The 15,445-nt window shown below is 51.6% G+C and overlaps 1 protein-coding gene across 1 annotated transcript in view; it reads left to right on the top strand.

Annotated features, from left to right (window-relative positions):
* Window positions 1-7,657: 7,657 nt before the first annotated feature.
* The window catches only part of ADAMTS13 (ADAM metallopeptidase with thrombospondin type 1 motif 13), a 38,473-nt gene continuing 30,685 nt past the window's right edge, over window positions 7,658-15,445 (top strand). Inside the window, 6 exon segments of the mRNA XM_021718935.1 lie at window positions 7,658-7,727; window positions 9,191-9,336; window positions 12,525-12,608; window positions 12,915-13,039; window positions 13,109-13,255; window positions 15,274-15,422. Of these exon segments, the coding sequence (XP_021574610.1) occupies window positions 7,658-7,727; window positions 9,191-9,336; window positions 12,525-12,608; window positions 12,915-13,039; window positions 13,109-13,255; window positions 15,274-15,422 (721 nt within the window).

Below are 15,445 nucleotides of genomic sequence, written 5' to 3'. Positions count from 1 at the left end.
TTTTTTTTTTTTTTGAGTTGGAGTCTCACTCTGTTGCCCAGAATGGAGTGCAGTGGCCGCTGCCAGCCACCGCAGCCTCGCCTGCTGGACTCCGGCAATCCTTCTGCCTCAGCCTTCCAAGTAGCCGGAATTACAGGCATGCGCTACTATACCTGGCTGATTTTTTGATTTATTGTAGAGATGAGGTCTCGCTGCCCAGGCGGGTCTCGAACCTGTGGGCTCAGGCAATCAACTCACCTCAGTCTCCCAAAGGCGCGGGATTACAGGCTGAGCCACTGAGGCCAGCTTTTTTTTTTTTTTTTTTTTTTTGGTGAGTTGGAGTCTCACTCTGTCGCCCAGGCTGGAGTGCAGTGGCATGATCACGGCTCACTGCAGCTTAGACCTCCTGGACTCAGGCGATCCTTCCTCCTCGGCCTACCAAGTAGCTGGGACTACAGGCGCGCACCACCATATCCAGCTAATTTTTTAAAAAATTTTTTGTAGAGATGAGATCTCACTATGGGGCCCAAGCTGGTCTCAAACTCCTGGACTCAGGCGATTCTCCTGCTTTAGCTGCCCACAGTGCTGGGATTATAGGTGTGAGCCACCACGTCCAGCCCAGTCAAAAAATCTTTGACTCCACCTATGACCTGCAAATCCCTGCTTGAAAATGTCCCTCCTTCCTGGACCAAACCAATGAAAATCTCACATGTATTGATTTCTTGTAACTTCCGCCTTCCTAAAACATGTATCACTAAGCCACCATTCAAGCACGTGGGCGCACAGTGTGCACACAGTCTCAGGACCTCCTGAGGTTGGGTGTTCTGGGCTTCAGTCCTCTGGTTTGGATCAGAATAAGCCATCTTAAAATATTTGGCATCTTTTTTATCAACAACTGCACTGATGAGGCCTCTACATACTTAAAGCTTCCATTTGAGTCTCCAGGGGGTAGGTGCGGTGAGAAAGAAAAGTGGTATGGAGCAGCCTGAGGAAAGTGAGATGAGCAAAAGGCATGAGGCCCAGGGAGACTTCAGTCTCATTCCCAGTATCCATGCCCTGTGGTACTTGTTTAAAGATGGGTTTTTTTGCGGGGGGGGGTTGAGTTGGAGTCTCACTCTGTTGCCCAGGCAATACTCTGTTGCAGAGGCAAGCTCACGGCCACCGCAGCCTCCACCTGCTGGGTTCAGGCGATCCTTCCATCTCAGTTTTCAAAGTAGCCGGAACTACAGGCGCACACCACCATACCCAGCTAATTTTTTGATTTATTGTAGAGACAAGGTTTCACCAAGTTACCAGGCTGGTCTTGAACCCGTGGGCTCAGGCAATCCACTCGCCTCGGCCTCCCAAAGTGCTGGGATTACAGGCTGAGCCACTGAGCCCAGTCAGGTGTTTTGTTTATTTCCTTCTCTCAAGTTTCCAGACTAGCTGATTGATGACTAAATCCTGACCTTTTTTTGTTTTCCTAACTAGTTTCCCAGAGAGATGGACTTTTTATTAACTCCCCTATATAATACAGTTTACTTTCCAACCTGACTCTGGCATAGCATCATATAACAGATAAAGAAGGAACATCTATGTATTTTATGACCCTATAAAGCTGTCTTTTGGGGACTCGGGGCACCTTTTAAGATGTTTGCCTGTTCTCTCTGAAGTCCGTCACCACCCATAAAGCTTCATCTACACATCAAGAAACTAGGAGTTTTTCTTCAGTCCTCTTATTTTAACTGGACATCTCCTCTATTGACTGCCAAGTTCCTCAGATAGGAGCTACAAATTGCCAGTCAGAAAATCTTGGAATCCCCCTTTAACCTGCAAGCCCCCCACTTGGAAATGACCTGCCTTCCCATAATGAAGCAATGTAAATCTCACGTGTGTTGACTTACGGTTTTTTGTAACTTCTGTCTCCCTAAAATATATACAAGCAAACTGCAATTCAGCTACCCTAGACACACGCTCTCAAGAATTTTGGGGGACAGTGTCCTGGGCCTTGGTCACTCACATTTGGCTCAGAATAAACCATTTAACATATTTTACAAGCCGGGCTCAGTGGCTCATCCTGTAATCCCGCGCCTTTGGGAGGCTGAGGTGAGTGGATTGCCTGAGCTCGTGGGTTCGAGACCCGCCTGGGCAGGCGAGACCTCATCTCTACAATAAAATAAAAAAATTAGCCGGGCGTGGCAGTGCGCGCCTGTAATTCTGGCTACTTGGAGAAGGCTGAGGCGGAAGGATCGCCGGAGCCCAGCAGGTCAAGGCTGCGGTGGCCGGGAGCGGCCTGCCAAGTAGCCTGCCAAGTAGTCTGAACTGCAGATGCATGCCACCATGCCCAGCTAGTTTTTTTGTGGTTTATTGTAGAGACAAGGTCTCACCAAGTTGCCTAGGCTGGTCTTGAACACCTGGACTCAGGCAATCCTCTCGCCTCAGCCTCCCAAAGTGCTGGGATTATAGGCTTGAGCCACCGTGCCCAACGGGGGTTGCCTCTTACAGAGAAAGGAACTCAGGTTCCCTTTTTGGTCTGTTTATGCAAATGAGGAATGCAGACTTGATTGATTGATGCTCCCTGAGGGTTTTTTTTTTTTTTTTTTTTGACACAGAGTTTTACTCTGTTGCCCAGGCTGCCTCTGTCTCCTGAGCAGCTGGGACTACAGGCACACAACACCATGCCTTCTAATTTTTCTTTTTCTTTTTTTTTTTTTTTTTTGTGGAGACAGTGTCTTACTTTGTTGCCCAGGCTGGTCTCGAACTCCTGGCCTCAAGCAATCCTCCCACCTCAGCCTCCCAAAGTGGTGGGATAACAGGCAGGAGCTGCCGTGCCCGGAAATGCTTGCTGAGTTCTGCTGGGTCAGGGCAGGTCACAGCATATTGGCTGACTCAGGTGGCACAACCAGGAACAGCCAGCTATGAAAGTCCCTAAGTTAAGTAAGCGTGGGGGTTTTCCAGGAAAACAGTTCACTTTGGGAGGCTGAGGCAAGTGGATTGCCCACCTGGGCAACTTGGCGAGACCTCGTCTCTACAATAAATCAAAAATTAGCTGGGTTTGATAGCGCGCGCCTGTAGTTCCGGCTACTTGGAAGGCTGAGACGGAAGGATCGCGGGAGCCCAGCAGGTCGAGGCTGCGGTGGCCGGGAGCGGCCACTGCACTCCAGTCTGGGCGACGGAGTGAGACTCCAACTCAAGAAAAACCAAAAAACAGTTCATGTGCGGTCTTCAGTCAGCAAATGGCCCCTTAGCTCTATTTTGAATGTAGGCCACTCCAGATCCATCTTGAAGAACTGGCTCTTTCAAAGTTCGCAAGGTTATATTGGTGACCTTTTAAAGAACAAACTCAGTGGAATGTTGGAATGGGAAGAAAGTGGAGACAGTCACCGAAAACAGCATTTTTGACCGGGCAAGGTGGGAGGCCAAGGTGAAAGGAAGGATTGCCTGAGCCTGGGAGTTTGAGACCAGCCTGGGCAACTTGGTGAGACCTCATCTATAACAATAAATGAAAAAATTAGTCGGGTGTGGTGGTGCATACCTGTAGTTCCAACTACTTGGAAGGCAGAGGCGGAAGGGTCACCTAAGCCCAGCAGGTCAAGGCAATGGTGGCCGTGAGCAAGCCACTACACTCCAGCCTGGGCAACAGAGTGAAACTTCAACTAAAATAAAATAAAATAAAATAAAATAAAATAAAATAAAATAAAATAAAATAAAATAAAATAAAACATTTTCGACTGGGCGTGGTGGCTGACACCTGTAGTCCCAGCACTTTGAGAGGCAGAGGAGAAAGGATTGTCTGAGTCCAGGATTTGACACTAAGCTTGGACAACTTGATGAGACCTTGTCTCTACAATAAATAAAAAAATTAGCCGGGTGTCGTGGTGTGTGCCTGTAGTTCCAGCTACTTGAAAGGCTGAGGTAGAAGGTTTGCCTGAGCCCAGCAGGTCCAGGCTGCGGTGACTGTGAGCATGCCACTGCATTCCAGCCTGGGTGATGGAGTGAGACTCCAACTCAAAAAGAAAAGAAAGCAGCATTTTCAAGTTCACTCTTAAGGAAAGCCAGAAACGGGGAAGGCCAGTAGGACTTGTGGGTCACGGGAAGGTTGCTGGTCTCAGTCAGGAGACGTCAGAGTTTGTGTGTGCTGATGGCAGTGATCTGGTTCCCTAGACTCTATCTATTTTTTGGAGTCAGAGTTTCACTCTGTTAACCCAAGAGTTCAGTGGTACGATCACAGCTCATGCCAGCCTCCACTTCCTGGCTCAGGGGATCCTTCTGCCTCAGCCTCCTGAGTAGCTGGAACTACAAGCATGCACCACCTTATCCGGCTTATTTTTTAACTTTTGTCGAGACTAGGTCTTGCCATGTTGCCCAGGCTGGTCTCAAACTCCTGATCTCAAGCGATCCTCTTGCCTTGGCCTCGGAAAGTGCTGAGATTAAAAGCATGAGCCACCGCATCCGGCAGGCTCTAGGATTTCTTTTCTTTTCTTTTTTTTTTTTGAGTTGGAGTCTCACTCCGTCGCCCAGACTGGAGTGCAGTGGCCACTCCCGGCCACCGCAGCCTCGGCCTGCTGGGCTCCGGCGATCCTTTCGCCTCAGCCTTCCAAGGAGCTGAAATTACAGGCGAGCGCTACCACACCCGGCTAATTTTTGATTTATTGTAGAGAGGAGGTCTCGCCAAGTTGCCCAGGTGGGTCTCGAACCCGCGGGCTCAGACCATCCACTCACCTCAGCCTCCCAAAGCACGGGATTACAGGTTGAGCCATCCAGCCCGGCTGGTTCTAGGATTTCAACATCAAAGCACACCACCTTCTCTAAGAGCCCTTCTGAACTTCCTGAATAAAACTGCACCCTTGCCTCCTGCCTCCCATACCTTGATCCTGCTATCTTTTTCTAACACTTAGCACCTTCAAATACTCTATACAAGGCGCTTGACCAGTACGTTTGTTGTCTGACTCTCTTCCCTAGAATTTAAGCTTCGAGAGGAGAAAGCTGGGGTCTGGTTGGCTCGTGACTGCTTTCCTAGTGTCTAGCACAGTGCCTGGTTCATTGCAGGGGCTCAGTTAAACATTTGTTGCCTGAGGGAAGGAACAGATAAATCTAGTGGAGGAGCAGTGACTAATGATGGGGGAGGGAGAGGAGGAATTGCAGGAGCAAAGACTTGGAGGAGGTGAGGGGTGGAGTGGATCACGTGGGTGGATTGTAGGCACATCCTACCTGATGACAGAGGAGAGAGGTTGCTTTTTTTTTTTTTTTTTTTTTTTTTGGTAGGGGTCTTACTCTGTCGCCTAGGCTGGAGTGCAGTGGCATGATCACAGCTCACAGCAGCCTTGACTCAGGTGATCCTTCCACCTCAGCCTTCAGAGTAGATGGGACCACAGGCACCCAGCTTACTTTTTGTAGAGAACAGGTCTCGCTATGTTGTCTGGGCTGGTCTTGAACACCTGGGCGCAAGCAATCCTCTCACCTCAGCCTCCCAAAGTGCTGGGATTACAGGCATGAGCCACCGTGCCTGGCCCAAAGACTGCATTTTTAGCAATGGAAAGACAAGGGTGAACACCTTCTCCCTCCCACTCCTCCACTGGAGGAGAATTGCCAGGCAACTTGTGAGGATGGATGTGATGGATGCAGTGATCTGGGGCCCTGGGAAGGAGTGCGGCCTGGAGTGGGAGGAGGAGAGCTGAAGAAGAAGGCTCTAGAAAGTGGGTGCTGGCAAGATAATGGAGGAGAGGCGGGTAGGTCTTGGAAGTATGGTCTTCCTTATTATTACTTTTTTTCTTCTTTCTAAATTTTTATCTATTTAATTATTTACTTAATTAATTATGTCTTTTTTATATATAGAGACGAGGCCTTATATAGGTCACTCAGCCTGCTCCTGTGTCTCTTTGATGGGGCACAGAGTAGGCAGATAGTTGAGCCTGAACTGTGATGTCTTCTGCACAACCTTTCATTGATCAAACAGGGGAAGGGAGACCCTGGGAAAGCTAGCCTGGGGTCCCAGCACTCCCCGCAAACCCAAGTCCCCAGGTCATGTGTCCCTCCTCCTCCAGACTGGATTGCTTGGCCCAGCCTCCTCCCAGGAGGCAGGGTGTGCACAGACAGAGGGCTCTCTAGACCAGGTTGGGGGTGCTCTGAGCTGGGACCATCCCAGAGCAAGGTCCAGGTTGCAGCAGGAGGAGCTGAGGACTGGCCACCCCATGGCCCCTGTCCTGAGAGGAAGCTCCCAAGAGTAAACATCGCCTAATTGACCCGCCCAGCCGGCAGGCCTGTCACATTCCACACTGACCAGAGTCCCAGTCACCAGGGCCCCCTCGCCTTCCACAGGCTGGCTTACCAAGGATGTGCCCATCGCAGCCCAGAGCGCGGTGCCATCCCCTCTGTGTGGCCGGTGTGGGGGGAATCCTCACTTGTGCCTTCTTTCTCCTGGGTTGCTGGGGACGCTTCGATTTCCAGCAGGTGGGCTCGTTTACAGGAGCGGTGGTGTTCTGGAAAGGGGGTTGCCTGGGGGCGGAGGGTGCCAAACAGCCCTGGGGGGGAGGGGTACATACTTTCAGCTGATCACATCAGCTGTGGGGTGGCACTGTGCTGGGCGGGTGAGTCTGAGCTTGGGGATTTGGGGGATGAGGTGTGCTCACTGAGGAGGGAACTGGGTCCTCCGTATGGCCTGCTCATCTGGCAAAGCAGAATCGATGGATACCGGTTTGTCCCAAACCTGTGTGCGTTGCCCAATCCCTCCTCCCACTACCCCTGCCCTTCCCCTTTCCCTCCCCTTCTCCCTCTCCTTTGGTTTTCAGAACTGGGAAAGAATACTTTTTTCCTTTTTTTTTGAGTTTGGGGTCTCTGTCACCCAGGCTGGAGTGCAGAGGCACCATCGTGGCTCACTGCAGCCTTGATCTCCTGGGTTCAGGTGATCTTTCCACCTCAGCCTCCCCAAGTAGCAGGGACTACAGGAATGCACCACCACACCTAGCTAAGTTTTTGATTTTTTGTAGAGACTAGGTCTTGCCATATTGTCCAGGCTGGTCTGGAACTCCTGGACTCAAGCAGTCCTTCTGCCCCAACCTCCCAAAGCACTGAGATTACAAGCATGAACCCTGCACCTGGGCCATCCTCTCTCCCTCTCCCTGTTTGATTTCCCGTCTCTTCTTTGGTCCTCTTCGCCCTCTGCCCACCTCCTTTCTCCCTCTTCATTCATTTTTTGTCTTGCAGAGTTTTCTTCAGGCTTCAGGACTGGAGGAGACGTCTTCTTACTTTGGTCTTGATGCTCCCTCAAAAGGTACTTGTCCTGGTGTCTTCTCACACAGGGGGTGTCTCAGGATTCTTAGGCCATCTCACTGGAGTCAGTGGTCTGGGATTTTGAGTGGATCTGGCAGGAGGAGGTCAGAGAAGTCACCTTCACCCCTGTTAATTAGCTCTGTGACTTCCTGCCGAGTTGATAAAAGTGGGTCTGGGAGTTCTGGCTGGGCTGTTGGTCTGGCCCAGGATTCTGGTAAATATCTCAAGGGAATGATCACTAATTGTCTGGACCCTTCCACCCGATGACCTCTGCTAGGCTGGCAGATTTTCAGGAATTCTTGTGGTTTCTGGCAATGGGTGTAAATATTTACTCCTTCCGTGGGAAACACGATAGGCTTTGGATCAAGTTCCTTCCAGAGCCTGTGAGTTTCCTTATGACAAAGGCCATTCCCCCATTGCTCAAAGGCCCATGTCTGAGGGCTTCTCTGGGTGCCTTCCCCCTCCCCATAGGCCCATTGGTGACTTTGATCAAAAGACTGGTAGGAGCCAGAGGCAGGCTGGCTAGTGGTCAGGGTGAAGAGAATTAGAGGATGTCCCACTTGTGACCCGGCTCTCTGTGGTCTGGGCTGGATACACACTGGTCAGTGCCTGGGGCCCTGCTAGGAGGCTGGATGAGGCCGGGAACTTGGTATCCAAATATCCCATAGCCCATGTCCTTCCAGTTCTGCCCCTCTTGGAGGGGCAAGAAACCATTACCTGGGGTTCCCAAGCCCTCTTAGGGCTCCCTTGGTAAAAGGATAGTGAAAGCTGGGCACAGTGGCTCATGCCTATAATACCAGTATTTTGGGAGGCTGAGGCAGGAGGATCACTTGAGCCCAGGAGTTTGAGACTAGCCTGGGTAACAACATAATGAGACCTCATCTCTACAAAAAATAAAAAAAATTGGCTAGGCATGGTGCGTGCTTGTAGTCCTAGCTACTCAGGAGGCTGAGGCAGGAGGATTGCCTGAGCCCAGTAGGTCGAGGCTGTAGTGAGCCCTGATTGTGCCAATGCACTCCAGCTTGGGTGACAGAGTGAGACCCTGACTCAAAAAAAGGACAGTAAAGGCTGGCCTCTAGCTACGCGCAAGAACCCCACTTGTACTCATTTTCCTGTTGGGGTTCATGTTGTTATTTATGTTTTGCTTTTGTTCTGTTTTCTTTTGTTTTGAGTTGGAATCTCACTCTGTCGCCCAGGCTGGAGTGCAATAGCACACTCAGCCTTCCAAGTAGCTGGAACTACAGGCATTAAATTAAAAATTAGCCCGGCGAATTTTTTGGTTTATTGTAGAGATGATGTCTTGCCAAGTTGTTCAGGCTGGTCTCGAGCCCATGGGCTCAGGCAATCCTCTTACCTCAGCCTCCCAAAGTGCTGGCATTAGAGGCATAAGCCACTGCGCCTGGTTGATATTATTTATGAAACACCTGTGCCCAGACAGGGGTCCAGAAGACAGAGCAGGAGTTTGGGGCTTTAGACAGAGCCACGAGGGCAGTGGGAGACTTGTCTTGATGGGATGACCTGAAGGACACGGTAGCTTGATATCTCCTTCCTAGGCCTTGCCTTTTTGTAAACCCTCAAATGCTCGGTCACTAGTGGGATCTGGACCCTCGAAGTAGGGGTGGGATGCACTGTCTTGACTTCAGAAGGCCATCCTTGGCAGGGTGTGGTGGCTCATACCTGGAATCTCAGCACTTTGGGAGGCTGAAGTAGTAGCTCTGTGCTTGAGTCAGGAGTTCAAGACACTACCCTCTAAGGCCCAGAACCTGCCCTCGCTCGACTCATTGCTTGAGTCAGGAGTTCAAGACCAGCCTGGGCCATAGGGAGACCTCCTCTCTGTAAAACTAAAAATTAAAGAAAGGAAAAAGAAGGCCATCCTTTCAAGACCTGCCAGCCTCTCCTCCATTATCTTCCCAGCACCTGCTTTCTAGAACCTTCTCCTTCAGCCCTCCTCCTTCCCCTCCAGGCCACTCTCCTTCCCAGGGCCTCCAGAGACAGAGGCGAGCTGCCGGAAGCATCCTGCATCTTGAATTGCTGGTGGCCGTGGGCCCTGACGTCTACCAGGCTCACCAGGAGGACACGGAGCGCTATGTACTCACCAACCTCAACATCGTGAGTGCCTGGAGGAAGTGGCCTTTGGGGAAGGCACAGGGCAGCAGGCTCCGAGTCTCTAGTGGGGCAGTGGGCTGTGATTATGAATCTCTGGACACAGAGGCCCCATAGCCAGGGTTGGTGGCCAGCATCAGTGGCTGGCTAGTTTAGACTCAGTGGGTTAAAGTCAGGTATCACACCTTAGGTTTCAGGGCCCTGGGGAAGTGGGGGAGGTGTGGTCTATTTTTCTTTTTTTTTCTTTTCTTGAGTTGGGGTCTCACTCTATTGGCCCATTATGGCTCATCACAACCGCAACCTACTAGGCTCAGGTGATCCTTCTACCTCAGTGCCCAGAGTAGCTGGGACTACAGGTGCTCACCACCATGCCTGGATAATTTATTTATTTATTTATTTATTTTTGAGTTGGAGTCTCACTCCATCACCCACACTGTGGCCACTCCCGGCCACCGCAGCCTCGACTTGCTGGGCTCCAGCGATCCTTCCGCCTCTGCCTTCCAAGTAGCTGGAACTACAGGCACGCGCTACCACACCCGGCTAATTTTTTTGATTTATTGTAGAGATGAGGTGGCCCAGGCGGGTCTCGAACCCGCGGACTCAGGCAATCCACTCACCTCAGCCTCCCAAGGCGTGGGATTACAGGCTGAGTCACCGAGCCTGGCTTAATTTATTTTTATTTTTTTCTTTTTGTAGAGCTAGGGTCTCACCATGTTGCCTAGGCTGGTCTCGAACTCCTGTGTTCAAGCAATCCTCCCGCCTCAGTCTCCCAAATTGCTAGGATTACAGGTCTGCTGAGGCCATGGTCTGCTATTTTCTTCCTCCACTTCTTCCCTTCCCTGGGTGGAAGTAGGTGAGGTCTAGGAACTCCTCTCAGCTTCACAGGTCACCTTTCAGCCTCCCACTACTCATGCCCCTTCACCTGGGGCCCTGCTTAGGTCTGACCTCCTTCCTTGGACCATTTGACCCCTTGGAAGTCAACCAATGCTGTCCCGGCCAACTAGGGTGACAGGCTGCTCACACTACCCTCTAAGGCCCAGAACCTGCCCTCGCTCAGCTCTCTCGTGCCCTACTCAGGGAGGCACAGGGCCGACAGACCAGTTCTATGTCTAACCAGACACCACTGGCAAAGGAGAAGCCCCTCTCACATTTTTGCAGGCACCCCATCCCTGCAGTCCCCCCCACTTGGAAGTTCAGGATAAGGGTGGGCAGAGAAGCTCCATCCCACTAACCATCATCTCAGAAAGACAGGAAAGCCAGCAAAGGCAGGCGCAAATTCAAAGCCCTAATTATCAAGTTTAGTTTAGCACCAACAACTAGGAAATACACTTGAAACATACATGGAACATGACTGTGCTCTGGGCTATTAGGCATTTCCACAGATGTCAAGGAATTACCACCATACGGTGCCCGGTCACCAACCACAGATCAGCGAAGTGGGACATGAGGAGAAGAAACTGACAAAACTCATTCATCCAAAAAAAAAATTCAGACTATGATCAGGCACAGTGGCTGACATTGGTAATCCTAGCACTTTGGAAGGCTGAGGCAGGAGGATTGGTTGAGCCCGGGAGTTTAAGATCAGCCTGAGTAACACGGTGAGATCTCACATCTACAAAAAAATTTTAAAAAATTAGCCGGGCATGGCGGTCCAAGTCTGTAGTCTCAGCTACTTGGGAGGCTGAGGAGGAAGGATCATCTGAACCCAGGAGGTCGAGGCTGTGGTAAGCTGTGATTGTGCCACTGCACTTCAGCCTGGGGGTCAGAATGAGATCCTGACCCCCCCAAAATTTGGACTAACTGGAAATGAGGAACATTTAGGAAATTAGTATCAGCCAATGACTCCACGGCCCCTTGGTGTGCTTAGGAGATGGGGAGGGTGAGGAGACACTGTGATGGTGGGATCCACCCGGCCACCTCTAATAAGTCGGTATAGAGGGTGTTTCTGGTCCCAGCCATAGGAAGCTCCCTCTAGAATACAGGGTACCTGGTACCACTTTGTCCCCAGCCTCAGATCTGTCACCTATTTTGGACAAAAGGAAAGGTTCCCCTGTGCATCTGCCTCACCGGCCTCGTAGCCCAAGCCCCTCCAACCCCTCTGCTCTGTGTTCTGTGTGCCTCCCACCCCAGGTCCCAATTACTCACATGCAGGTGTCCCTCCCAGGTATAGACTTGGTACAAGACCCCGGTGAGAGTGCTTAGATTTTCTGCCCATGAACCCCGAAGGTGATGTTTTCTGTTCTCAGTGAAAAGTACTTCTTCAAAGTCATTTGAAAACTATTGTTTCCAAACTTTGGCAGCCTTTCCCCCCAGAACCTTAATTCTCATGCTGAAATTCAGTAATCAAATCCCATGCTCACTCTGGGCATTCAAGATGATTTAGGAGACCCAGCTAGGTGGTAAGTGTGAAACTGAGACTTTCACCTGCCCAGATGGTGTCAATGGTGGTGACAGCCATTGTCACTCCCAGGCACCTGTTGGTGCCAGGTACTTTGTAGCTACATTGTTCCAAAGTCTGTCAACAACCAGGAGAGAACTGACCTCCATTTTACAGATGAGGAAACTGAGGCTCCCAGGTTAACGAACAGGATTTTGAACATACAGCTAGAAGGTGGCAGAGCTTGGATTTGCACTCGGTTTAGCCGGGGCCAGTGACAAACCATGTTCTCTCCCTTGGGTACCATGTCTCTAAGTAGTCTACTTAGAGGATGAGCTGGTACAGTGCAAGCCGACCGTGTCGGCATCTTGACATGTATGGAGAGAGCTGGAAGCCGGAGAGGCAGGAGAGAGGTCTTCCCATGAGGAGGACCAGGAAAGGACTCTCAGTGAGAGGAGGTGGCCGTTTCGGGAACATGGTTAGGGGTCAGCAGAGTGGAAGGAAATGTGTTCCAGGCAGATGGACGGAGACAGGAAAGGCCTGAGTGAATGCAGTCTGAGAGAGGCAGCATTCGAATGGAATATTCCAGACTAGTGACAACTAAGTGTGCTCTCATTTCCTTTGTGTTAGTTGGCCTTCCTAAGCCATGAACCAGGTGAAGACCAGAGCACGTCTGATTGTCTTTGACTGGCTTCCAGCCCAAGGACTAGCATTTGGGGTGTTCCACCCCCACATCTGATGGTGCAGTCTTTACAGCCCTCCCCACCCGGGGGTCCCTGGTAAGGATGTTACCTGTCTCTCATTTGTCCTTCCACAGGGGTCAGAACTGCTGAGGGACCCGTCCCTGGGGGTCCAGTTCCGTGTGCACCTGGTGAAGATGATCCTTCTGAAGGAGCCCAAGGTAGGCACCGAGTCTGGTTTTGTGACCCCACATAGAGCTTAATGCCCAGAGTCGCCACGTCTCTGTCCCTTTGAACCTCTTTCTTGGACACCTCCAGCAGCAGGGGTCATAGCAGGGCATTCAGCCAGACAAACCAGGCTCTGGCCTCAGCTCTGCCTGGCACCCAGCATGGGCTGCTGACTGTATTTCTCTGAGCCTGTTTCCTCATCTGTAACATGGGCTAGTACTAAGGCTGTTATGAGGACAGCCATCAGCACCATCCTTGGTACTGGTCCCCTAAACGCAGGCTGTGTTATTGATTCCCAGGATGCTCCAAATATCACAGCCAACATCACATCGTCACTGCTGGGTGTCTGTGAATGGAGCCGGACAATTAACCCTGAGAACGACACGGACCCTGGGCACGCTGACCTGGTCCTCTACATCACCAGGTAGCAAAGGTGACCTGGGGGCAGACAGGCACCTTGGCACCATCCAGGTGACTGTTTTCTCTTGCCAAGGTTTGACCTGGAGTTGCCTGATGGGAACCGGCATGTGAGAGGGGTCACACAGCTGGGGGGCGCCTGTTCCCCTTCCTGGAGCTGCCTCATCACTGAGGACACTGGTTTTGACCTGGGGGTCACCATTGCTCATGAGATTGGGCACAGGTAAGCAGCCCCACCAGCTGCCCCAGGTGCTGGCCAAGGAGCTGAACTGGGCCCCTGGGGTGGGAGTGGGGGTCTTGGCAGCCAGTGGGCCTTGCAGATCCGGTCAGAAAAAGGCTGCACCCCTGACCCCAACACACTAGGAAGGATGGGGGTTGAGAACAGGGAAATCTGATACTTCTTGATTGCTCAATGTTTAAAAGAAAACTTTTCCCTCTAAAACAAGCAAAACACATTTAACAATTAGAAAATAACTTGTAGCCGGGCTCGGTGGCTCAGCCTGTAATCCCGCGCTTTGGGAGGCTGAGGTGAGTGGATTGCCTGAGCCCACGGGTTGGAGACCCACCTGGGCAACTTGGTGAGACCTCATCTCCACAATAAATCAAAAAAATTAGCCGGGTGTGGTAGTGCGTGCCTGTAGTTCCAGCTACTTGGAAGGCTGAGGCGGAAGGATCGCAGGAGCCCAGCAGGTCGAGGCTGCAGTGGCCAGGAGCGGCCACCTCACTCCAATCTGGGTGACCGAGTGAGACTCCAACTCAAAAAAAAGAAAAAAAAAGCAAATAACTTGTAGAAGCAAGGCGTGGTGGCTCATGCCTGTAATCCCAGCACTTTGGGAGGCGGAGGCAAGGAGGACTGCGTGAGCCCAGGGGTTTGAGAGCAGCTTGGGCAACTTGGTGAGACCCTGTCTCTACAATAAATCAAAAAATTACCCAGGCATGGTGGTGCACCTGTGGTTCCAGCTACTTGGAAGGTTGAGGTGGGAAGGATCACCTGAGCCCAGCAGTTTGAGGTTGTGGTGGCTCTGATTGTGACACTGCACCCAGTCTAGGCAACAGAGTAAGACTTGGACTCAAAAAAAAAAAAAAAAATTTGTAGAAACTTCAGGTAAAGTAAAAGCAGGCTGTAAAAATTATCTCATATCTCATCACAACAAATAATATCTCCTTATATTTTGTATTTAATTTCAGTTATTTCTTTACATATACACACAAAAGTTTTTTTTTATTTGCAAAATTGGGATTTAGTTTGGATTCTCTGAATTAAAAAACAAAAACAAACAAACAAACAAAAATACAGAGGCCAGGCGCAGTGGCTCACACCTGTAATCTCAGCACTTTGGGAGGCAGAGGTGAGAGAATTGCCTGAGCCAGGGGTTTGAGACCAGTCTGGATAACTTGGCCAGCCCTGTCTCTACAATAATCAAAAAATTAGCCAGGCGTGGTGTAGTTCCAGCTACTTGGAAGGCTGAGGAGGAAGGATCGCTGGAGCCCAACAGGCTGAAGTTGCAGTGGCCAGGAGTGGTCACTGCACTCCAGTCTGGGTGACAGAGTGAGACTCCAACTCCAAAAGAAAGAAAGAAATAATCTAAACATCCAACAAGCGGGAGTTAATTCAATAAATGATGATGCATACCAAAACATGTAAAAGACCTGGGAGACGTGTTTGGGATATTTTGCTATATTAAAAAGCAGGTAACAGCAGTGTACAAGTTAGTTCCCCCCTTTTGTTTTGTTTTGTTGAACTGGAATCTCACTCTGGCGCCCAGGCTGGAGTGCAGTGGCACACTCACCGCCACCGCAGCCTCGACCTGCGGCGATCCTTCCGCCTCAGCCTTCCAAGTAGCTGGAACTACAGGCGCGCGCTCCCACGCCCGGCTGATTTTTGATTTATTGTAGAGACGAGGTCTCGCCAAGTTGCCCGGGCGGGTCTCCAACTCTCAGGCTCAGGCAATCCACTCACCTCGGCCTCCCAAAGCGCGGGATTACAGGCTGAGCCACCGAGCCTGGCTAGATGATCTCTAGTTTTTATGCGTATTATCCCAAAGAGGTGGGGGCCACCCTCCCGGGCGGGCGTTCCTTCCCAGACGGGAAACTGAGGTAGGGCGGGTGCACGGCTGGCTCCACCGTCGCGGTTAGCTGGCGGCGACCCCTGGGGGTCCACCCAGGTCCGAAAACACGCCCGGGACGCGAGAGGCGGCCCCGGTCCCGTGCCTGACCCGGCGGGCCGCCTCCCGCCCGCAGCTTCGGTCTGGAGCACGACGGCGCGCCGGGCAGCAGCTGCGGCCCCGGCGGACACGTGATGGCCACGGATGGCGCCGCGGCCGCCCGCGCCGGCCTCGCCTGGTCCGTCTGCAGCCGCCGGCAGCTGCGGCGCCTGCTCAGGTAGCGGCCGCCGGGCCGGGGGCGCCGTCCC

This window comes from Carlito syrichta, unplaced genomic scaffold (genome assembly GCF_000164805.1).
Source record: "Carlito syrichta isolate Samal-C Ts95f unplaced genomic scaffold, Tarsius_syrichta-2.0.1 Scaffold314018, whole genome shotgun sequence".
In the NCBI taxonomy this organism is placed as follows: Eukaryota; Metazoa; Chordata; class Mammalia; order Primates; family Tarsiidae; genus Carlito; species Carlito syrichta.
Note: the sequence above shows the minus strand (reverse complement) of the source record. Positions and strands in the feature narration are given on the sequence as shown.